Source organism: Ranitomeya variabilis, chromosome 1 (assembly GCF_051348905.1).
Source record: "Ranitomeya variabilis isolate aRanVar5 chromosome 1, aRanVar5.hap1, whole genome shotgun sequence".
In the NCBI taxonomy this organism is placed as follows: Eukaryota; Metazoa; Chordata; class Amphibia; order Anura; family Dendrobatidae; genus Ranitomeya; species Ranitomeya variabilis.
The window spans coordinates 763,086,518-763,110,639 of record NC_135232.1 but is presented as its reverse complement, the minus strand read 5'-3'; the positions used below and the strand labels follow the sequence as shown (position 1 = coordinate 763,110,639).

The 24,122-nt window shown below is 46.8% G+C and overlaps 1 protein-coding gene across 2 annotated transcripts in view; it reads right to left on the bottom strand.

Annotated features, from left to right (window-relative positions):
- UPF1 (UPF1 RNA helicase and ATPase) overlaps positions 1-17,316 on the bottom strand; it is a 101,774-nt gene extending 84,458 nt beyond the window's left edge. The window contains exon 1 of one of the 2 annotated variants that reach the window (XM_077271693.1): positions 16,910-17,316. In XM_077271693.1, coding sequence (XP_077127808.1) covers positions 16,910-17,074 — 165 coding nt within the window. In that variant the 5' untranslated portion in view covers positions 17,075-17,316. The remainder of the gene's footprint in view (positions 1-16,909) is intronic. The other variant, XM_077271696.1, reaches the window with a different exon arrangement.
- Positions 17,317-24,122: the final 6,806 nt, after the last annotated feature.

The following is a 24,122-nucleotide window of genomic DNA, read 5'->3' as shown; positions in this document are numbered from 1 at the left end:
ACAAAAAACAGACTGACAGTGGACACAAGGCTGGGAATGGAGCAGTGGTGCTAGATATAGAGGCAAGTAAACCTTTCTTTTTAACCTTAATACAGCACCATGGAAACATTGATTAGTGATTGTCCAGCAGTGAACAACTCTTGTAAAATAACACTCAGGCTACGTGCACACATTGCGGAAAGTCCTGCGGATTTTTCCGGATTGATTTTGGTAAATCCGCAGGTAAACTGCACTGCGAATTACCGCTTTTTTTTTTTGCGGATTTCACATGCGGTTTTACACCTGCATGTGTTTATACCTGCGGATTCCTATTGAGGAGAAAGTGTAAACCGCTGCGGAATCCGCACAAACAATTGACATGCTACAAAATAAACGCTACGTTTCCGTGCGTTTTTTTCTGCAGCATGGGCACTGCGGATTTTGTTTTCCATACGTTTACATGGTACTGTAAACTCAGGGAAAACTGCTGAGAATCCACAACGTGTGTACATACCCTTAAGTCTGTGTCAGGCGCTATAGGCCCAGCTCACACATTTGTTTCCTCTCCAAGGCAGCAGGGGATCTAGTGCCTCCCCTGTAATATTGTATCCTTAGGTGCTGCTTGAAATCCTCCCTCAGTTTTACCGCCCTCCTTGTGGAGAGTGGGTGAGACCTCCAGGGCATCTCAAGCTACTTTCACACATCAGGTTTTTTCCGTCAGGCACAATCTGGCGAATTTTAATCTCTCTCTCCTCCCCGCAACAGGAAGTCCAAATTTTATCCGCGGTTTAAAAAAAAAAAATAATAATTTATAAAAACTGATCCAGCAATAAAAAAAAAAAAAAAAAGACGGATCAGTTTTTCAGAATTTTTGCCAGATCCGTTTTTTTAAAAACTCGCCAGATTGTGCCTGACGGTAAAAAAACTAACTGATGTGTGAAAGTAGCCTCAGGCTCATTGTGCCCGAAGGTTCTTACTTTTGAAGGCTTGCTCTTTCTGGGGGGTTTTCATCACAATTGTTTATTTTGCACGTTTAATAAATGAATAATGCAAAGTATGTGAATATTTTGTATAAATAAGAGTGTTTCCTTAGATATGGCCTCTCACGAACACGTAATAATAATCTCTGATATGTGATATGATCTGCCAGCCTGGTTTTTCTCTCTGCCAATGTGTTTCTCCTGATGAGCTTTTAACTTCTTAAGGCTATGTGCCCACGTAGCAGAAAGTATGCAGAATTTTCCCGATGAAATCCAGACTCCCTTCGGGTCATTCCATGTCAAGTGAACCAATGATTTTTACCACTATATTTTTAATTCTTTTGAGATTTTGTTATTTGGTAATAGTGTGTCAGAGAATGCAAAATGTGATGAAAAAAAAAATTCTAGATTTTTTTTTTTATTTTTTATTGATTTTCAAAGTTTGGAAAAAGTGCGAATTTCGGTGTTGCCTGCCTTTACATTTCTCCCCATAACTCAGGCTAGAAAAGAGATAGAGAAACAAAATAAACACCATTCTACTCAGAACTGTACAGGCTTTCACCAGATATGTCACAAGAGTATCTTTGTTAATATTTTACCTATGCGAACGCAAGCGCAAAACTTTAAAACGCATTTCCGAAAAAAACGTTTAATTTAAAAATTTCAAAAACTGCACATGTGCCTGCTATGCTCCTATTCACATCTGTACCAAAATACAAGATGGGATCGTGATGGGATCATATTTTACAAAATAAAACTATTACAGTGTCAGTTCAAAAATCTTGATTTCAGATCTGCTCAGCCTGTGGTGTAGATGTGTGGGGTCTAGATTTACCAAATAATCCATGATTGTTAGATGTTACGGTATTATTTTATTATGTTAGAGCTTAGAAGCAGGAGAGGACAGAGGAGAAGCTTTGTTAGGGCTGAGGATGACCAGGGGTAGACGGTGACTGCAGAGCAGATGACAGGCCGGCAGCTCGGGTCTCCAGACGCCGTATTCACACCAAATCTTATCACCCAGCCAACTCCTCAAATGGAGGGAGAAAAATATTCTTAACATCCAGTTCATGTATTGTACAAACCAGGACTACGAAGAGGAGGAGAGTTTGTGAAAACATCGGTTACAGGAAGCAGAACCCATCACAGGGACTCAGCAATACCGGACTGTCATCCCATGTAGTGGAAATAAAGACAGTGACGTCCATGATGTGGTAGAAGGCGGCACAAGATCGGCAATGGATGACACAACTGGCTATGTCACCTGTGAATATGATCGGCGCTGCCGGCTACTGGACTCTCCAAAGATTGTGAAAATGAAGACGTAGAAAGGACTTTTCTGCACCTTCTGGTCCAGCGCCGTCCTTTGTGTATCCAAGAAAATCAGACATTGTAAAAGTGAACAAAAATCAGATATAACTCGGGTGGAGCCGAGCACCATGACAGGCTGCACATACTCTGACACAGAAGGAGACGGCCATTGCTAGTGAGCGCTTATGGGCAAGATGACATTTCACCCACTAGAAGGGACACATTGATGATAGAAGGCCAGTGTAAAAATCTACTATTAACTGTTTGATTAGTTCATATTTTATAGAACGAGGATTTAACTACTGTACTATTCTTCTTAAAGGGAACCTATCACCCCGTTTTTTTCGGTATGAGATAAAAATACTGTTAAATAGGGCCTGAGCTGTGCATTACAATAGTGTAGTTTGTGGACCCCGATTCCCCACCTATGCTGCCGAAATACGTTACCAAAGTAGTCATTTTCGCCTGTCAATCAGGCTGGTCAGGTCGGATGGGCGTGGCTTCTTCCCCCAGATATTGCGTAGTTTTCCGTTGGTGGCGTAGTGGTGTGCGCATGTCCAAGGTCCCCAATCCTGCACGGGGGGGGTGAAAATAGCAGCGATGTCCGTTATTCCATTGGTGGTCGGTGGGCGCGGCCATCTTCCTTTGGCCGCGCGTGCGCAGAAGCGGCGCTCTGCTGGCCGCGGCTTCAGGAAAATGGCCGCGGGATGCCGCGCGTGCGCAGATGGAGATCGCGGCGGCCATTTTCCTGAAGCCGCGGCCAGCAGAGCGCCGCTTCTGCGCACGCGCGGCCAAAGGAAGATGGCCGCGCCCACCGACCACCAATGGAATAACGGACATCGCTGCTATTTTCACCCCCCCGTGCAGGATTGGGGACGTTGGACATGCGCACACCACTACGCCACCAACGGAAAACTACGCAATATCTGGGGGAAGAAGCCACGCCCATCCGACCTGACCAGCCTGATTGACAGGCGAAAATGACTACTTTGGTAACGTATTTCGGCAGCATAGGTGGGGAATCGGGGTCCACAAACTACACTATTGTAATGCACAGCTCAGGCCATATTTAACAGTATTTTTATCTCATACTGAAAAAAACGGGGTGATAGGTTCCCTTTAAACACTTCATAAATGACATGTTTAGTGACATAGTAGAAAAAAAATTGTTCCATGTATAAATAGGTGGTAGAAATATTGGTTCTTTTAATCTTGTTTTTAACATATAATTAGGATCAGACTGTATTTAGAAAACCACACTTGAGGATATGATTACCTTTTATCTTTTGGCTTGTTCAATGAATTCAGGTTGAAAATGCTGAGCAAGTTATGATGATTAAGATGCATTTATTCTGGCACTTTGGTATTTGTTTTTTGTGTTTCTTTATTGTTACATATAAATGTTGAATGCAGGAAGTTGTAATTTGAAAAGAAAAAAGGAAGAAACTCACACAAACATAAAATCAGATGATTCAAGGCTTAAAAAAAAAATACAAATGTGATAGATCCCAAGTTGAATCCCTGTACAAATATAAACAAGGACACAAGTAACACATACATGTTTTCACAATTTTAAAACATACGTTTTTTTCAGAATTGCGCATCAAAATTTATTTGATTTCTCCAAAACAAAATATAAAGAAACATAGTCTTGTGACATATCAAATGAAAGCCGGTACCGTTCTGAGAAAAATGATGCCTCTCCCACCTCTATATCTTAATTCTAGCCCGAGATATGATAAAAAATGTAAAGCCATACCAGGCCAAAATCCATGCTTTTTCAAAACTTTAAAAATCTGTAAAAAATTAACCGATGAAGAAAAAAATTCTAAACTTTTAATTTGTAATTAACTAAAGTTGTACTTCATAAAAACAAAAAATAAAAAAAAATCTAAAGACGTAAGGTAAAAAAAATATTATTCATATTTGGATCACTTGATATGGAATGACCCCTTCGCAGGAAATCCGCTTGCGTTTTTTTTTTCGTATTGGTAGCTTTTTCGCGGATTTTTAGCGTTTTTTTCCAGTGGTCCAAATACAATTCTATAGTGGCAAAACCCCCAATTTTCTGCAAAATTAATGAACACGCTGCGTTTTTTTCCACAATGATTTTCCACTGTGGGAAAAAACGCACCATGGGCATAAAAACTGCGGAATGCATTAAGTAAGCGTTTTTTAAGCGTTTCCGCAGCAGAAAACCATCGCAAAAACGCTTTAAAAAATGCTAAAAATCCAGAACGTGGGCACATAGCCTAAATCTGAGTGAATATGACTTAAGTAGATTCTAACTGCCTTACAATTAAAGTGAACCTGTCACCAGGTTTGGCCGATAAGAGATCGGGCCATTACCTTTCAGGCCTGATATACAGCACTAGATGGAGGCCCGATTCTAAAGCATCGGGTATTCTAGAATATGTATGTAGTTTATTTATGAAGATTTCAGAATAATGCAATGAATACACCGGATTCGGCCGGCCGGGCGCGACCAATTAGCGTGGTTCAAATCCCGCGCCAATTCACGGCCAGACTGCACCTGTCGCTGATTGTTCGCGGCCGGCGAACAATCAGTTAAGCCAGAGCCAGCTGCAGGTTTTTGAGAAAACTGGGCGAAAGTCACACAGCCCACGCAGCATATAACACAGCCCACGCAGCATATAACACAGCCCACGCAGCATATAACACAGCCCACGCAGCATATAACACAGCCCACGCAGCATATAACACAGCCCACGCAGCATATAACACAGCCCACGCAGCATATAACACAGCCCACGCAGCATATAACACAGCCCACGCAGCATATAACACAGCCCACGCAGCATATAACACAGCCCACGCAGCATATAACACAGCCCACGCAGCATATAACACAGCCCACGCAGCATATAACACAGCCCACGCAGCATATAACACAGCCCACGCAGCATATAACACAGCCCACGCAGCATATAACACAGCCCACGCAGCATATAACACAGCCCACGCAGCATATAACACAGCCCACGCAGCATATAACACAGCCCACGCAGCATATAACACAGCCCACGCAGCATATAACACAGCCCACGCAGCATATAACACAGCCCACGCAGCATATAACACAGCCCACGCAGCATATAACACAGCCCACGCAGCATATAACACAGCCCACGCAGCATATAACACAGCCCACGCAGCATATAACACAGCCCACGCAGCATATAACACAGCCCACGCAGCATATAACACAGCCCACGCAGCATATAACACAGCCCACGCAGCATATAACACAGCCCACGCAGCATATAACACAGCCCACGCAGCATATAACACAGCCCACGCAGCATATAACACAGCCCACGCAGCATATAACACAGCCCACGCAGCATATAACACAGCCCACGCAGCATATAACACAGCCCACGCAGCATATAACACAGCCCACGCAGCATATAACACAGCCCACGCAGCATATAACACAGCCCACGCAGCATATAACACAGCCCACGCAGCATATAACACAGCCCACGCAGCATATAACACAGCCCACGCAGCATATAACACAGCCCACGCAGCATATAACACAGCCCACGCAGCATATAACACAGCCCACGCAGCATATAACACAGCCCACGCAGCATATAACAGCCCACGCAGCATATAACACAGCCCACGCAGCATATAACACAGCCCACGCAGCATATAACACAGCCCACGCAGCATATAACACAGCCCACGCAGCATATAACACAGCCCACGCAGCATATAACACAGCCCACGCAGCATATAACACAGCCCACGCAGCATATAACACAGCCCACGCAGCATATAACACAGCCCACGCAGCATATAACACAGCCCACGCAGCATATAACACAGCCCACGCAGCATATAACACAGCCCACGCAGCATATAACACAGCCCACGCAGCATATAACACAGCCCACGCAGCATATAACACAGCCCACGCAGCATATAACACAGCCCACGCAGCATATAACACAGCCCACGCAGCATATAACACAGCCCACGCAGCATATAACACAGCCCACGCAGCATATAACACAGCCCACGCAGCATATAACACAGCCCACGCAGCATATAACACAGCCCACGCAGCATATAACAGCCCACGCAGCATATAACACAGCCCACGCAGCATATAACACAGCCCACGCAGCATATAACACAGCCCACGCAGCATATAACACAGCCCACGCAGCATATAACACAGCCCACGCAGCATATAACAGCCCACGCAGCATATAACACAGCCCACGCAGCATATAACAGCCCACGCAGCATATAACACAGCCCACGCAGCATATAACACAGCCCACGCAGCATATAACACAGCCCACGCAGCATATAACACAGCCCACGCAGCATATAACACAGCCCACGCAGCATATAACAGCCCACGCAGCATATAACACAGCCCACGCAGCATATAACAGCCCACGCAGCATATAACACAGCCCACGCAGCATATAACACAGCCCACGCAGCATATAACACAGCCCACGCAGCATATAACACAGCCCACGCAGCATATAACACAGCCCACGCAGCATATAACACAGCCCACGCAGCATATAACACAGCCCACGCAGCATATAACACAGCCCACGCAGCATATAGCAATGTGGGCACCATATCCCTGTTAAAAAAAAAAAAGAATTAAAATAAAAAATAGTTATATACTCACCTTCCGGCGGCCCTCGGATCCAGCCCAGGCCTTTAGCGATGCTCCGTTCCCAGTAATGCCTTGCGGCAATAACCCGTGATGATGTAGCGATCTCGCTAGACCGCTACATCATCACGGGTCGTTGCCGCAATGCATTCTTGGGACCGGAGCGTAGCAAAGAGCGGGAAAGGCTGGCGCGGACGCCGGAAGGATGAGAATATAATTTGTTATTATTATTTTTAACAATATATGTTTTTACTATCGATGCTGCATAGGCAGCATCAATAGTAAAAAGTTGGTCACACTTACAGGGTTAATGGCAGCGTTAACGGAATGCGTTACAACGCGTTAAGCCACGGTGTAACGCAGTCCATTTAACGGACTGCTAAAACGCTATGTGGGCGCTGAGTGAAGGGGAGTATGGAGGGGGCACTGACTGGAAGGAAGTAGGGAGGGGCTAACTCGTGGCCGGACTGTGCCTGTCGCTGATTGGTCTCGGCGGGCTGGGTGCGACCAATCAGCGACACTGGATTTCCGTGACAGACAAACAGATGGAAGTGGACCTTAGATGAAAAAAAAATAAAAATAATTATATATATATATATCTCTGTCTCCACCCCGACCTGTGAGACTAGAAAAATAACTTAATATACTCACCTGTGGGGCGGTCCGTTCCGATGAGTGTCGCTGGTAATGGTCCAGTGCCTCCAATCTTCTTGCAAAGCCACCCTCCTGTTTGCTTCGTGTGGATGACGCGTACCTTCGTCATCCACACAGTCTCCTCAGCACAGAGCTCCTGCGCAGCCACACTTCTCTGCCCTGTCGAGGGCAGAGCAAGTACAGCAGTGCGCGTGCACATGGGCTCTTTGACCTTTCCCAGCACCTGCACACTGCAGTACTTTGCTCTGCCCTCAACAGGGCAGAGAAGTGAGCCTGCGCAGCAGCACGGTGCCGAGGAGATGTGTCATCCACACGAAGCAAGGAGGGGGGTAGCAAGAAGAACGGACGCATCGGACCAAGAAGAGCATCATCCATCGGACCGGGCTGCCCTGCAGGCGAGTACAACCCCTGGCAAAAATTATGGAATCCCTGTCCTTGGAGGATGTTCATTCAGTTGTTTCATTTTGTAGAAAAAAAACAGATCAGACATGGCACAAAACTAGTCATTTCAAATGCCAACTTTATGGCTTTAGGAAACACAATGAAATCAAGAACAAAAAATGTGGTAGTCAGTAATTGTTACTTTTTTGTACCAAGCATAGGGTAAAAATTACGGAGTCACTCAATTATGAGGGAAAAATTATGGATTCACCCTGTAAATTTTCATTCCCAAAAATAACACCTGCATCAAATTAGATCTGATCTCGTTAGTCTGCATCTAAAAAGGAGTGATCACACGTTGGAGAGCTGTTGCACCAAATAGACTGACATCAATCATGGCTCCAACACGAGAGATGTCAATTGAAACAAAGGAGAGGATTATCAAACTCTTAAAAGAGGGTAAATCATCACGTAATGTTGCAAAAAGATGTTGGTTGTTCACAGTCAGCTGTGTCTAAAATCTGGACCAAATACAAACATGGGAAGGTTGTTAAAGGCAAACATACTGGTAGACCAAGGAAGACATCAAAGCATCAAGACCAGAAACTTAAAGTAATATGTCTCCAAAGCAGGAAATGCACAACAAAACAAATGAACGAATTGGTGGAAACTGGAGTCAACGTCTGTGACCGAACTGTGAGAAACCGCCTAAAGGAAATGGGACTTACATACAGAAAAGCTAAACGAAAGCCATCATTAACACCTTAACAGAAAAAAACAAGGTTACAATGGGCTAAGGAAAAGCAATCGTGGACTGTGAATGACTGGATGAAAGTCATATTCAGTGATGAATCACGAATCTGCATTGGGCAAGGTGATGATGCTGGAACTTTTGTTTGGTGCCGTTCCAATGAGATTTATAAAGATGACTGCCTGAAGAGAACATGCAAATTTCCACGGTCATTGATGAGATGGGGCTGCATGTCAGGTAAAGGCACTGGGGAGATGGCTGTCATTACATCTCCAATAAATGCACAAGTTGATGTTGAAATTTTGGACACTTCTTCCCATCAATTGAAAGGATGTTTGGGGATGATGAAATCATTTTTCAAGATGATAATCCTGCCATAGAGCAAAAACTGTGAAACACTCCTTGAAAAAAGAAACATAAGGTCAATGTCAGGGCCTGCAAATAGTCCGGATATCAATCCAATTGAAAATCTTTGGTGGATTGAAGAAAATGGTCCATGACAAGGCTCCAACCTGCAAAGCTGATCTGGCAACAGCAGTCAGAGAAAGTTGGAGCCTGACTGATGAAGAGTACTGTATGACACTCATTAAGTCCATGCCTCAGAGACTGCAAGCGGTTATAAAAGCCAGAGGTGGTGCAACAAAATACTAGTGATGTGGAGTGTTTTTTTTTGTTTGTTTTTCATGATTTCATAGTTTTTTCCCTCATAATTGAGTGACTCCATAATTTTTTACCCTATGCTTGGTTAAAAAAAAAGTAACCATTACTGACTACCACATTTTTTGTTCTTGATTTCTTTGAGTGTTTCTTAAAGCCAGAAAGTTGCCATTTGAAATTACTTTAGTTTTTTGCCATGTCTGATCTGCTTTTTTTTTAATACAAAATTAAACAACTGAATGAACATCCTCCAAGGCCGGTGATTGCATAATTTTTGCCAGGGGTTGTATAATAAAAGATCGTTTTCTTAACTTGCAGGTCGGGTTGGGGGCAAATACACAGTATTATAGAATGCTATATATCAGCCCTGATTGGTGATGGCCGTATCTTATTTTGGCCAAAACTGCTGACAGGTGCCCTTTAAGTTTCTAAACTAATTTTAATGTTTAGTAATAGTAATGTGCTGACTAGAGATGAGCAAATATCGTCGGCTCCCTCCTTATTTGGCAGGCTATAGCGCTTACCGAATAAGCTGCATAGGGAACCCGGATTCTTGGAGCGCTCCAGATAATCAGGTGTCCGATGCCGCAGCTGCGGCTGTGACAGTCACAACACACAGGCTCTCCCATGCATGTTCCCTCTGCAGCTTCTTCGGTACGCGCTATAGCTTGCCGAATAAGGAGGGAGCCGAACATTCGCTCATGTCTAGTCCTGTATACTGGAGGCTATGTGGTGGCAGCTGTGAAATTTGGGTACTTTTTGTTTTATTATTACATGAGTTTTTTTTGCATCTGATTTGTGTTCTCTCTCTTCATACATTCCCTTAAGGGTCACTGATAATTTCTGGGCTCTAAAAGTATAGATTATATGTTACAGCCGGTCTTCTAACCTGCCGGTCAGGCGCACTTGGCCCAAACTCTGGGTCTCAGAGATACGGTGGACTCAGGGGGTTAACCTGCATATATGGGGTTAGACTGCATGTTAACAGTGTTCTGACACGTGTGGTGCTGGCACTCCCACTGTTGGGAGGAAATTAACTTTATTCTGCCAGCAGCATTTGGCTTCCAGTCAGTATGGATAGTGTTGGCAGACTGACGGCAGCCTCTAATGTTGATCCTTTCTTCTGAGGGAAATAAACAATTTCCTCCCGGCAGCGGGGCTCTCAGGGAAGGTGCCAAAATGGTGTCAGTACACTATTAACCTGCAGATTAACCCCATATCTGCAGGTTTAAAATTGTTATTTTGCATGACATGTTCCCTTTAAAATACAATATATCTAATCCTGCCTTTCGACCCGTAACCTCTCCTTCCCCATTATCTATCACAGGAGAGTCAGAAGACTCATACACAGACTATCAGGTGGCTCCGCCAACTTTACGTGTATACGTATAACTACACCAATATCCTCTGTGCCATATCATAAAAGGCCTCAAAAATGCATATCAGGTATTACTTAGAAAAGAAAAAAAAAAAAGCTTCATTTCTTCAAGATAAAAAAAAAAGAGGGCTAACAATATTATAAACATTAAAAACACGTAAGAGAATATAAGATGTATTTATTTACGCAAATACAAGATATGCAGGAAGGGGGATACAAGCAAGGAAGGAAAGGTGGGTATACCTGGATAAAAAAAAAAATCTAGCCGTCTACTGCAGTTATGTCCATACAAGAACCCTCGTATCACAAGTAGAAAATATATACACACATATACACTCTACTGGTTGCTATAGCTGTGCATCTCTCAATAAGAGACAGGACTATACCAGTAAACGGTCGGACAGGCCTATGCTGATGTGTATATACATACTGGTAGAACGCCCAGTCCTGACTACTACGGCACACTGCACAAGAGTTGTCAATAACTCAAGATTTTCCTCTGGATAAGCATTGCTCATGGGTTACCATTCCTATATATTTTGTTTTTTTATTATTATGAAGGTAAACTTGCGTTTTGCTCACTTTAGTGCATCCCCAAGATTTTATTTTTAAAGGGAACCTGTCAGTTTGAAATGCAGTTACCAGAAAGAGCAGAGATGTAAATGTATAAAATGCAAGTTATTCAGAATCTTACCCCAAAAACCATACAGCAATCTGCTCATCTCCTCCTGTTCTAATACAAAACATACATAGACTGCACGGCATTTCTAAGCAGACAGGTCACAAAAAGCAACATGTGACAGTATGTACACGAATGTAAGAAGTGAAACTAAAAGTAAATACAAGGATCGACACTTGGGGTACGTGCCCACAATCCGGAAGTAGCAGAGCATGTTCACTGCATCCAAAGCCCTATCTTCTATTGAATGCAGGTAAAACCGAATGTGGTCACTAAACCGTGCACATTTACCGCGTTCAATATATTGCTGCGCCCCTGAGAGACGTGCCACATGTCAGTGTCCACGGGTGACCCGCAGGTGCATATACACACGTAGTGGACAAGAAATCCCATCCACTACGCTGTAACATGTGGCCCCTTAAAGGGAACCTGTCACCCCCCTAGGCGTTTGTTAACTAAAAGAGCCACCTTATGCAGTGTCAAACCCGCAGCAGTTCCTGATCGTGGGCACGCTTCCTTATTCCACTTATGGACCCTCCATTCTACCTCATGGGGGGCTTGCCCACTAGATCCCGGTACAGGATGCACCAATAGTAAGTCCACCCCTGCATGGAATGAAGCTAGAGCATATCTCTTGAATGTGTAGCTGTTTGTTAGGCAATCCCTTCGTGTATAGTGGCTGTCTAACAGCAGCGAGATATGCAGCCGCACAGATGCCAAAAGGCACTGTTACCACACGAGCACGCTTGGATAACGTCTTATCCGAGCACATTTGCTCATCAATACTGTGTGCGTCTTCAAAGGGGTTGTCCAGACAAAATTTGTTGATGTGAGGAGGTCTGATTGCTGAGACCTGAAATAATCGGCAGAACAAAGAACCTGGACAGATGATAACTTGTTATAACTGGACAAACCCTTTAATTCTTTCAGCACAGCTTTCAACTGTCATACGGTTTCACAAGAGAATTTGTACGTTGACGTAAAGGTCTTAAAGGGAACCGGTCAGCAGGATTGTGCTGACTAACCTACAGTGTCAGGTCGGCGCCGTTATACTGATTACAATGATACCCGGTGATGAAATCCGTTCTTTTGGTCGTTGTGTAATCTTTATTTTCAGTTTTGAGTTAATGATATGCTCGTGCCCCGGGGCGGCCTGTGGGGGTCTTCATGTGGTGCTCCGATTAGGTATTCATAATGCAGACTGCTGACAGGTCACTGACCTGCCTCCTACTTAATGAATATTATATATATACTGGAAAAAAAAAACAAAAAAAAACTTTCTACAGGCAGGCACCTACCCTGCAGCATAATCGCATGTAATGTGCATATAATTATTATGGTGGAGGTTATCCTGATAAAAATTCCATTAGAAAATGTCACCAGCCGCACCTGCGCAATAGCAGATATTAGTGTATATACAGGGGTTGGACAAAATAATGGAAACACCAAACGTTTTGGCATTATAATCTTCGAACATGTGATAAACATGCAAACCGTGACATATGGTAATGTTTTGTAGTTGATTTGTGTTATGTGATATGTGTATGTAAATTAACTGTTTGCTTTGCATAATTGTAAGAACATTGAAGTGAACCTGATACCAATGGCAGACCCCTCGGATTTTCAAAGAGGCCAAATTGTTGGTGCTCGTACGGCAGGCGCTAGTGTAACTGAAAGGGCCCGAATGCTTGGCGTGTCAAGAGGTACTGTCTCCAAAGTAATGATTGCATTTGAAAGAGAAGGATAAACGTCCGCAGCAAAGCACAGGTCCGGCCGAAAGTCAAAGTTGACAGAGAGACCATCGGACTCTAAAGCGAATTGTGAGAGAGGATCGCAAGACCACGGCTCCGAAAATCACTGCTGAGCTCAATGAACACCTACAGAACCCAGTTTCCATGAAAACTGTTCCTCGGGAGCTGAACAAATCTGGATTCCACGGAAGAGCTGCAATTAGAAAACCGCTGCCCTCAATGACAAATGTTTCCAAGCATTTAGAGTGGTGTAGAAACCTCCAGAATTGGTCCCTAAAGCAGTGGAAACATGTGATATTCTCAGACGAATCATTGTTTACCCTATTTCCGACCTCCGGCCGAGTGTATGTTTGGAGACAGACGAAAGAAGCATTCCATCCAGACTGCCTTCTCCCAACCGTAAAACATGGTGGAGGTTCTGTGATGATCTGGGGTGCTATTTCATGGAGATCCGCCGGGCCAATGATATCCCTTCATGGAAGAATTAACAGCAGAGATTATTTAGGCATTTTGGGCGACCAATTGCATCCAATGGTTCAAGCCCTGTTCCCGGAGGGGAACGCCATCTTTAAGGATGATAATGCACCAATTCATACAGCTAGAATCGTTATAGCATGGCACGAGGAACATTCTAATGAAGTTGAGCATCTCATCTGGCCCCCACAATCCCCAGACCTCAACATTATTTAGCATTTAACGTCGATTTTAGAGATTCAAGTTAGACGTCGATTTCCGCCACCATCGTCGCTCAAAGAACTGGAGGGTGTTTTAACTGCAGAATGGGCTAAAATTCCTTTAGAAACAATTCACACCTTGTATGAATCCATGCCCCAGAGAATTGAGGCTGTAATCGCCGCAAAAGGTGGACCTACACCAGATTAAACTAACTTTTGTTGATGTTTCCATTATTTGGTCCAACCCCTGTAGAAATGATCTGATAGCTGCTAATGCGCAGGAGGCGCCATCTTTGGGAAGGACATTTCTCTCTAGGAAGATGGTGCTGCCTGCGCAGTAGTCTCAATACACACAGATATCTGCTAATTGCGCAGGCATCATTATCAATTGGATTTGAACCTCAAAACATTAATTATATACACAGTACATATGCGATTATGCTGCAGCGCAGGTGATACGGCCAGAGCCTGCCTGCAGAAGGGTTTGGTTTCCAATATGTATATATACTATTCAGTATGTTAACTATAGGGGGCACGGAGGGATCAGTGACCTGTCAGGAGCCATACTGATGAATATCTAATAACACCACATGAAGGCCCCACCCCCCGCAGGAATATCATTAATTGAAAATAAAGATTCAGAGCACTGCCAGCCTCCTCCAGGGCCGCTCCTGCCGCAGCAGGGCACTGCCAGCCTCCTCCAGGGCTGCTCCTGCCGCAGCAGGGCACTGCCAGCCTCCTCCAGGGCCGCTCCTGCCGCAGCAGGGCACTGCCAGCCTCCTCCATGCGCACTCCCGCCGCAGCAGGGCACTGCCAGCCTCCTCCATGCGCACTCCCGCCCCAGCAGGGCACTGCCAGCCTCCTCCATGCGCACTCCCGCCCCAGCAGGGCACTGCCAGCCTCCTCCATGCGCACTCCCGCCCCAGCAGGGCACTGCCAGCCTCCTCCATGCGCACTCCCGCCCCAGCAGGGCACTGCCAGCCTCCTCCATGCGCACTCCCGCCCCAGCAGGGCACTGCCAGCCTCCTCCATGCGCACTCCCGCCCCAGCAGGGCACTGCCAGCCTCCTCCATGCGCACTCCCGCCCCAGCAGGGCACTGCCAGCCTCCTCCATGCGCACTCCCGCCCCAGCAGGGCACTGCCAGCCTCCTCCATGCGCACTCCCGCCCCAGCAGGGCACTGCCAGCCTCCTCCATGCGCACTCCCGCCCCAGCAGGGCACTGCCAGCCTCCTCCATGCGCACTCCCGCCCCAGCAGGGCACTGCCAGCCTCCTCCATGCGCACTCCCGCCCCAGCAGGGCACTGCCAGCCTCCTCCATGCGCACTCCCGCCCCAGCAGGGCACTGCCAGCCTCCTCCATGCGCACTCCCGCCCCAGCAGGGCACTGCCAGCCTCCTCCATGCGCACTCCCGCCCCAGCAGGGCACTGCCAGCCTCCTCCATGCGCACTCCCGCCCCAGCAGGGCACTGCCAGCCTCCTCCATGCGCACTCCTGCCACAGCAGGGCACTGCCAGCCTCCTCCATGGTTACTCCTGCCACAGCAGGGCACTGGCAGCCTCCTCCATGCGCACTCCTGCCCCAGCAGGGCACTGGCAGCCTCCTCCATGCGCACTCCCGCCACAGCAGGGCACTGCCAGCCTCCTCCATGGTTAGTCCCGCCCCAGCAGGGCACTGCCAGCCTCCTCCATGGTTACTCCCGCCCCAGCAGGGCACTGCCAGCCTCCTCCATGCGCACTCCCGCCCCAGCAGGGCACTGCCAGCCTCCTCCATGGTTACTCCTGCCACAGCAGGGCACTGCCAGCCTCCTCCATGCACACTCCTGCCCCAGCAGGGCACTGCCAGCCTCCTCCATGCGCACTCCTGCCACAGCAGGGCACTGCCAGCCTCCTCCATGGTTACTCCTGCCACAGCAGGGCACTGCCAGCCTCCTCCATGCGCACTCCCGCCACAGCAGGGCACTGCCAGCCTCCTCCATGCGCACTCCCGCCGCAGCAGGGCACTGCCAGCCTCCTCCATGCGCACTCCTGCCCCAGCAGGGCACTGCCAGCCTCCTCCATGTGCACTCCCGCCACAGCAGGGCACTGCCAGCCTCCTCCATGGTTACTCCTGCCACAGCAGGGCACTGCCAGCCTCCTCCATGTGCACTCCCGCCACAGCAGGGCACTGCCAGCCTCCTCCATGCGCACTCCCGCCGCAGCAGGGCACTGCCAGCCTCCTCCATGCGCACTCCCGCCCCAGCAGGGCACTGCCAGCCTCCTCCATGCGCACTCCCGCCCCAGCAGGGCACTGCCAGCCTCCTCCATGCGCACTCCCGCCCCAGCAGGGCACTGCCAGCCTCCTCCATGCGCACTCCTGCCCCAGCAGGGCACTGCCAGCCTCCTCCATGCGCACTCCCGCCACAGCAGGGCACTGCCAGCCTCCTCCATGGTTACTCCTGCCACAGCAGGGCACTGCCAGCCTCCTCCATGTGCACTCCCGCCACAGCAGGGCACTGCCAGCCTCCTCCATGCGCACTCCCGCCGCAGCAGGGCACTGCCAGCCTCCTCCATGCGCACTCCTGCCCCAGCAGGGCACTGCCAGCCTCCTCCATGGTTACTCCTGCCACAGCAGGGCACTGCCAGCCTCCTCCATGCGCACTCCCGCCACAGCAGGGCACTGCCAGCCTCCTCCATGCGCACTCCCGCCGCAGCAGGGCACTGCCAGCCTCCTCCATGCGCACTCCTGCCCCAGCAGGGCACTGCCAGCCTCCTCCATGCGCACTCCTGCCCCAGCAGGGCACTGCCAGCCTCCTCCATGCGCACTCCTGCCCCAGCAGGGCACTGCCAGCCTCCTCCATGCGCACTCCTGCCCCAGCAGGGCACTGCCAGCCTCCTCCAGGCGCACTCCTGCCCCAGCAGGGCACTGCCAGCCTCCTCCAGGCGCACTCCTGCCGCAGCAGTGTGAACAGCGCCACGTGGAGTTGGAGGCAGGCAGTGACAGGCAGCCAGTGACAGGCTCTGCCCCGCAGGCCGCTCTCCCACATCCCGGAAGCGCCGCACTTACCTGCCCGTCCAGCTGGCTTGGGGTCTGCCCCTGGGTCTGGCTGGGCAGCGTGAAGTCGGTGAACTCGAACTCGGAGCCCTGAGTGTCGGCCCCCAGCAGCTCGGCCTCCTCCGTGTCCAGGAAGGTGAGAGTCTGCGAGCTAGGCCCGTACGCCTCCACACTCATGATGTACGGGCTCGGAAGCGGCTCCAGCGACTGTGGAACCCTCTGGGGAGCTGAGGAACCGGATTCGACCTCTAACAGCTCACGTTACACCGTCACCGAGCGCGGGCACTCCAAGCAGCCGCCTGAGATCCAGCACCCTCCACCGCAATTGACGTCACACGCCGCCGCGCAGGAAAGCTGCGCGCCTGCGCCAAAATGTGACGTTCTGCGCACGCAACCGTACGTACCCCTCCCCGTTACTATGGGCAACAGGAACTTTCTTGGCGGTGATTTCACAGCGCTGGTTGTAGAGGGAGACCGTGCTGTTACCAGCAATGGAGGACAGGCGCCGCCATCGCTGGAGAGTGCGTGTGCCCCCTAACGGTCAGGCTCGGAACAGCTTCCTTCCAGGTGACTGTTTCCCATAGCTCTGGCGGCCAGAACGGAACCTCAGCCGTGGCCCAGCAGCCCCACTCCCAATATCCCCGCGCGTGACCTAGGAGGAAATAATGAGTGCAGGCCAATATCACTGCGCTGTAAGCTTCTGTGGTCCTCCCGGAGTCCCCACACACACCGTCCCCACACACACCGCAGCCACACCGCCTGTCCTGGTAGCAGTGAAGTGAACCCTGAGGTGGCAGTGCTTTCGGCAGATTTCCCTCATACTAAGGTTATGTTCACATTAGGCGTTTTTGCTGTGTTTGTGCATATGTCACGTCGCTCAGAGTTTTTCATCCATAGAAGCAATGGGCGGTGAAAATACACAGGTCGCAGGGTTTGCTGCATTTTTGTGCCAAAACCTTAGCAAGTAGAATGATTTTTTTTGTCACTGAACTTTATCAGCATGCACAAGAGACAAATGTAGCATGACAAAAGTCTGCTGCTTTATTGTCAAGAAAGCAGGTTTTACTGCAGAGAAAAGAAGCAGCAAAACTGCCTGGTGTAAATATACTGTAATGAGTAGGAAAAATCTGCACCAAAACCGCACCTATTTTAGGCCACCGTCACACGTACCGGAGACACTTACACATGTCAGTGTATTTCCACGGATCGCATGGCCAAAACATGCTGACGTACAGCTTTTACTGACAGCACGGGCTGCATAACATCCCGCAAAAGGATGACACTCATCGGAGCCTGAGAAGCAGCGGTACAGTTAGCGCTGTTCCCCGGTGCCAGGTCCTGAAGATGCCTCTCGTCATTCTCCCCTGTGCTCCCGGCGATAACCACGAGCAGGGAAGAATAATGAGTTATATTCAAGTGATAACAATGAGAGCAGGCGGCAGCTGATGGGACTGCTACTCCCATCAGGCTACATCTGCTGCCGCTAATTCTAGTGAGGGCAGCTGGCAACTGATGGCAGCAATCATCATCCGCCACCTGCGCTATAAATAAATAAGTGAAAAAAAAATCCAGTATGAGTTCCCCTGTATTTTCTATAACCAGCCAGGCAAAACTGACAGCCTCGGGCTGCAGCCCTCAGCTGTCAGCCTTAGCAAGGTTGGTTATCAAAAATAGAGGGGTCCCTATGATTTTTTTTAACTTTTTAAATCAATAATCTTAACAGCGTGGGTTCCCCCTCATTTTTCACAACCAGCCAAGCTGGGGGCTGGTAAGGGCCATGAATATTGAAACACACACATACCCCAGCCTTAAAATAGCAGCCAGAAGCTGCCCAGAAAAAGGCACATCTATTATATGCGCCTATTCTGGCCCTTTCCTGGCTCTTCCCACTTGCCCTGTAGCGGTGGCAGGTGGGGTAATATTTGTGGGGTTGATGTCACCTTGATATTGTCTGGTAACATCAAGCTTAGTAATGGAGGGGCCTCTATTAGGCCATGTGCACACGCTGCGGATTCCATTGCAGAATTTTCCGCAGCGGTTTTGATAAATCCGCAGTGCAAAACCGCTGCGGTTTTTACTGCGGATTTATCCCGGTTTTTATTGCGGTTTCCGCTGCGGGTTTTCACCTGCAGTTTCCTATTGGAGCAGGTGAAAAACCGCTGCGGATTCCGCACAAAGAATTGACATGCTGCGGAAAATAAACCGCTGCGTTTCCGCGCGTTTTTTTCCGCAGCATGTGCACTGCGGATTTCATTTCCCATAGCTTTACATGGTACTGTAAATGCATGGGAAACCGCTGCGGATCCGCAGCAAAATCCGCCGCGTGTGCACATACCCTAAGACACCTATCCATTACTAATCCTATAGTTATATGATAAATAAAGACACAGCAAGTGTAAGATATTTTATTACAAATAAAACAACACGCTTTTCAATTTTTATTTAAAAATAACAAACAGTTATTCTCACCTAATGCCTAATTCCACTGAATCCCTCTTCTCCTGTAATAAAAACAAAAATAACAAAAAACAATAAAGTCCCTCACCTCTCTGTCATTCATCAGTTCAAGCTCAGTGACTTCACCACTAATCACGGTGAGAATTTTTCACGGTGATCTGCTGGGAAGTCATTGAGCTGAACTGTTGTGACCGCATCACTGACTTTTTCCCACGGTGCTGAGATCACCGCAATTCGGCCCGGCTGGGAATGGAGCCTCACTGACCGGCATGTCACCGCTGGTCAATGATGCTGCACTCGCAGCAGCTCATTGACCAGTGGTTCTCAGCTTGGATGGTTGCATCTTGCACTGTCCAGGTTAAACAAATATCCGCCAGACATGGATTACGGCGTGGGACAGAACGACGGAGAGGTGAGGGATATTGTTGTTTTTTTCTTTTTGTTTTATTACGGAAGACAAGGGATTCTGTGGAATTAGGCATTAGTCTCCCCGTGACAATACATGAGCAACGATGAGCAAAGAAAAAGGGCATAATAAATACTATTAATTTATCCTGGTAAATAAATATATATGAGCCCTTATAAACATTCCACAGATACAAAGTGCCAAGTGCATATAGCAATCACTGCCAATATTTAAGCGGTGCAAAGTTCATTTAACAATCCTTACCGGTGCTCATGCTAGCGTACTGTGCCTCGACCCCACACTCCAACGCGCGTTTCACACGTTGCTTCATCAGGGAGTGATATAGGGAGGGTCATGCCTGCCATTTATATACTATCGATATAGAAACCCTAAGCCAATCATGGCTGTGCTTACCAATCGGCGCATCACATGCTGTCACGGCGCCGGCGTCCCCTGCACATGTTCCGCGGCAACGTCACAGAAAGGCGCACCAGCGACGTCACAGGCGGGTGTCAGGACTCTGAACATTTTTGACCTTTTGTGCATTACTGCCCTTTTCCAAGATGGCGTCTTTGGTCTCATGTGCACTGTGTCTTCCTGCTATAAAACTCCACCCCAGCCTTCAGTCTGTGCTAGAGTATTCTGCCTTGCATCCAGCTCCTGACCTCTGATTACTCCCTGGCTATATACCTGCTCCTGTGAACCTGTGTGGTGATCCTGCTACTCTGCTCTGAGTTCCTGCTGCATACACCGGTTCCAGTAATCCTCCTTCATCTGCTGTTCATGTTTACTTCCATCTGCATTTGCTGGACATGTAAGCGTTTGCTGCTCTGCAAAAACCTGAGACTATTAACCAGGCCTCCCTGGTTGAGCTAAGATATTAATTGAACTGCCTTATAAGCTTATCTATCTGTGTTTGGACGAAGACAAGGATTTATTCGTGTCAAGTATCCTCAAGAATAACTGCTTCATAGACTTTCTGCTTGATTGCATTTTCCTCCGAAGTTTCCTATAGACTGCTAAGCTGCGTTTAATATTTACACCAAGTGTTGTGGACTTGAGTTTCTCTCTGCACCTGTTTGAATCACCGTGTGATAATATAGACTTTACCACTTAGAAAACTGTGTCCTGTAGTTGTCTTGTTCCACGCAAAGAGTCTCCTGAGTTATCCCTTATAATTATTACAGCAGGGCGCGTGACTGAGCCCGCCCACACCGAGAGCAGGGGATGCGCGCCAGCACCGTATCCACCATGTTGAATTTGGGCAAATGTAAGGGCATATAACAACTACCTATGAATAAGGCAGGGGAGACGATACTTTACGTCAGTCACAGATGTGATTACCAAATGGAGCATCGCATGCTGCCGCGGCGATCGCGTCCCCGGCATATGCCCTGCGGCAACGTCACAGGAAGGCGCCGCAGCACCGTCCGGTAAGTCACAAGCAAGAGACACGACGGAGCACGCACACAGCGAGAGCAGGAGATGCGCACCGGTATCACATCAGTCATCTTGGATCAGGGCAAGTATAAGGGCAAATGGCAGCAACTCACAAATTGGAGCAAAAAACACTAGATATCAATAAGAGGAACCATGAACTATAAATGTGATCTACTAAAAACAATAAATATTGTACAAAAAAGTTCAAAAAAGAGATAAAAAAATAAAAAAAAACAAAGAAGTGTAGATCCATGCATCAGAAAAATATGCATATTATAAATGTGAAAATAAATAAATTAACAAGATGCACAAATCAAATGCATATTTATATATATATATATATATATATATATATATATATATATATATAGTGCACAAGTGTCATCCAAGTGCAGAAGAAGTCCAGATTTTCCTCATAAGAAGGTATATTCATATCCGATAGATACACAAGGGTCTCCATATATAAATGTCCATATCTGATAAACACATAAGGATCCTATATAAGAAAAAATAAATCCATTAGAATCAGATAATATTTAGCTCCAATTAAGTGATAGGGATATTCCACATAAACCACCCTATAACAAAATATACACAAGGACAAACACTAAAATATGAAGAATTAAAAACAACTGTTAAATATGCAATTAAAATAAAAAGACAACTATGTCAGACAAACGACAGCACTGAGATCCAAAATTCAAAATAAACTAGAAAAAACTAGAAAATCCCCACTGGTCATTAAGACCATGTGGTTTCATTGTTCTAAGATTGGTAATCCAACGGCATTCTTTTTGAGCTAATTTGTTCATAATATTCCCACCACGGATACCCAGATGCGCAACATCAATACCTCTTACTTGAAGCTCTATCGGTCCGGATGGATGAAACTCCCGATAGTGAGCAGGTATGGTCTTTAGTTTGGCAAAATCTTCCTTCTGGGAATTCGCTGAGTTCAAAAGTCTTGCGAATCTAATGTCCCTCACATGTTCTAATATTCGTACTCGGAGTTGTCTTGACGTGAGGCCCACATAAATAAGCCCACATGGGCATGTCAGATAATATATAACTGACGTGGTTTTGCAGCTAATTGGATGGACAATTTTGAAGTCACGTGTTTTCGAGGAATTACTGAATATTTCAGCTTTAATCATATATTTACAAGCACTACAGTCTCCACATGCACGAGATCCCCACTTGGGACCCTTGGAGTTGAATATAAAGTTTGATTTAGGTGCAACATAGTGGCTGTGTGTAATGGTTTCACCAATAGTTTTACTTCTTGCTACAATTGATGGTTTATCAATAAATTTCGCAAGCCCAGGGTCCTGTTTCAATATTGGCCAGAATTGATTAAATATACTGTTCATATCTTTCCATCTTCCATGATAATTTGTGATTCGTAACCGTGAGTCCTCCTTTTTTGTAAATTTATTCTGCAGAAGTGAGTTGCGATCCATTTCCTTCGCTTGTTGGTACCCCCGATTTATATCATTATATTTATAACCTCGATCCAAAAATCTGCTAGTCATCACGGGCCTGGATTTCAAATTCCTCATTTGTATCGCAAATTCTCCTTGCATGAATAAATTGTCCCTTAGGGATTGCCCTGATGGTGTGTCTCGGGTGCGCTGATTTTGCGTGTAGTACAGAATTGGTACTAGTTTCCTTACGGAAAATAGTACTGTGAATATTACCAGGGTGATCCACCATTTACTGGAGATCCAAAAAGTCAATCTTCTTTGTAGTAATCCTAAAGGTGAGTTTCACATTCCAATCTTTGTCATTTAGATGTATAAGGAACTTATCCAGCTCCATTCTATCACCCTGCCAAATAAAAAGAACATCAATGAAGCGCATCCAACTCACCACGGATGGATCTTGAACATTCCCAAGGTACGGTAACATATGTTTCCGTTCCCATTGACCCATAAAGAGGTTGGCATATGAGGGCGCAAAAGACTCCCCCATAGCCACTCCTCGTTGCTGTGCATAATATCTATAAATGTAAAGTAATTATGGGTCAATGCATGTTCCAATAAATCCAGGAAAAGTTGTAATAAGTCTCCATCCATGCCTTTATTTGAAAGATAAAATCTTGCTGCTGAAATCCCTCGTTCATGACTAATACAAGTATAAAGGGATTCCACATCCCCAGTAATGAGGAACATGTCAGATTCCAACGTGATCCCCTGTAATCTCTGCAAAATATCCCCAGAGTCTTTTCCATACGAAGGCAACTCTTCAACACAGGGTTTCAAGTAATAGTCAAGAAATCTACAAACTGGCTAATTTAGTCCACCATACCCTGATACAATGGGCCGTCCAGGTGGGTTGGAAAGGTCCTTATGCATCTTGGGTAAAAAGTAAATTGTTGGAGTAACGGAAAAATTGACACGAAGCCCTTCCCATACTGTCTTAGTGATGAGGCCCTTATCCAGGGCATCATCCAAGATACAGAACAATTGCCTTTGAAAGGCGGCCGTGGGGTCTGAGGTCAATTTTTGATAGCATTCCGTATCATTAAGTTGTTTGAATGCCTCCTTTTCATAGAGTTGCACCGGCCAGACCACCACATTGCCGCCTTTATCGTCTGGTTTAAATACGACCTGCTTCATACCTTTTAGCTCATTTAATGCCTGCCGTTGTACAAATGTCAAGTTGTCAAATGGTCTATGTGTTTTAAGATGATATAATTCATTACACACCATCCTGACAAATATCTCCACAGATGAATTTAAAGAAATTGGAAAATTTGTAGACTCCTTTTTAATTAAGTCAGGGAACTTACTTTGTGCAGGTTCTTGCTGCTCAAGAAGTAGTTCCTCTAGTGCTTGAAGCGCTTCCAATTCTGCCTCTGTTGAGAAGAGTGTATTAAAATGATTTTTACCATCATGGAATTTTCTTAAAAGAAGCTTCCGT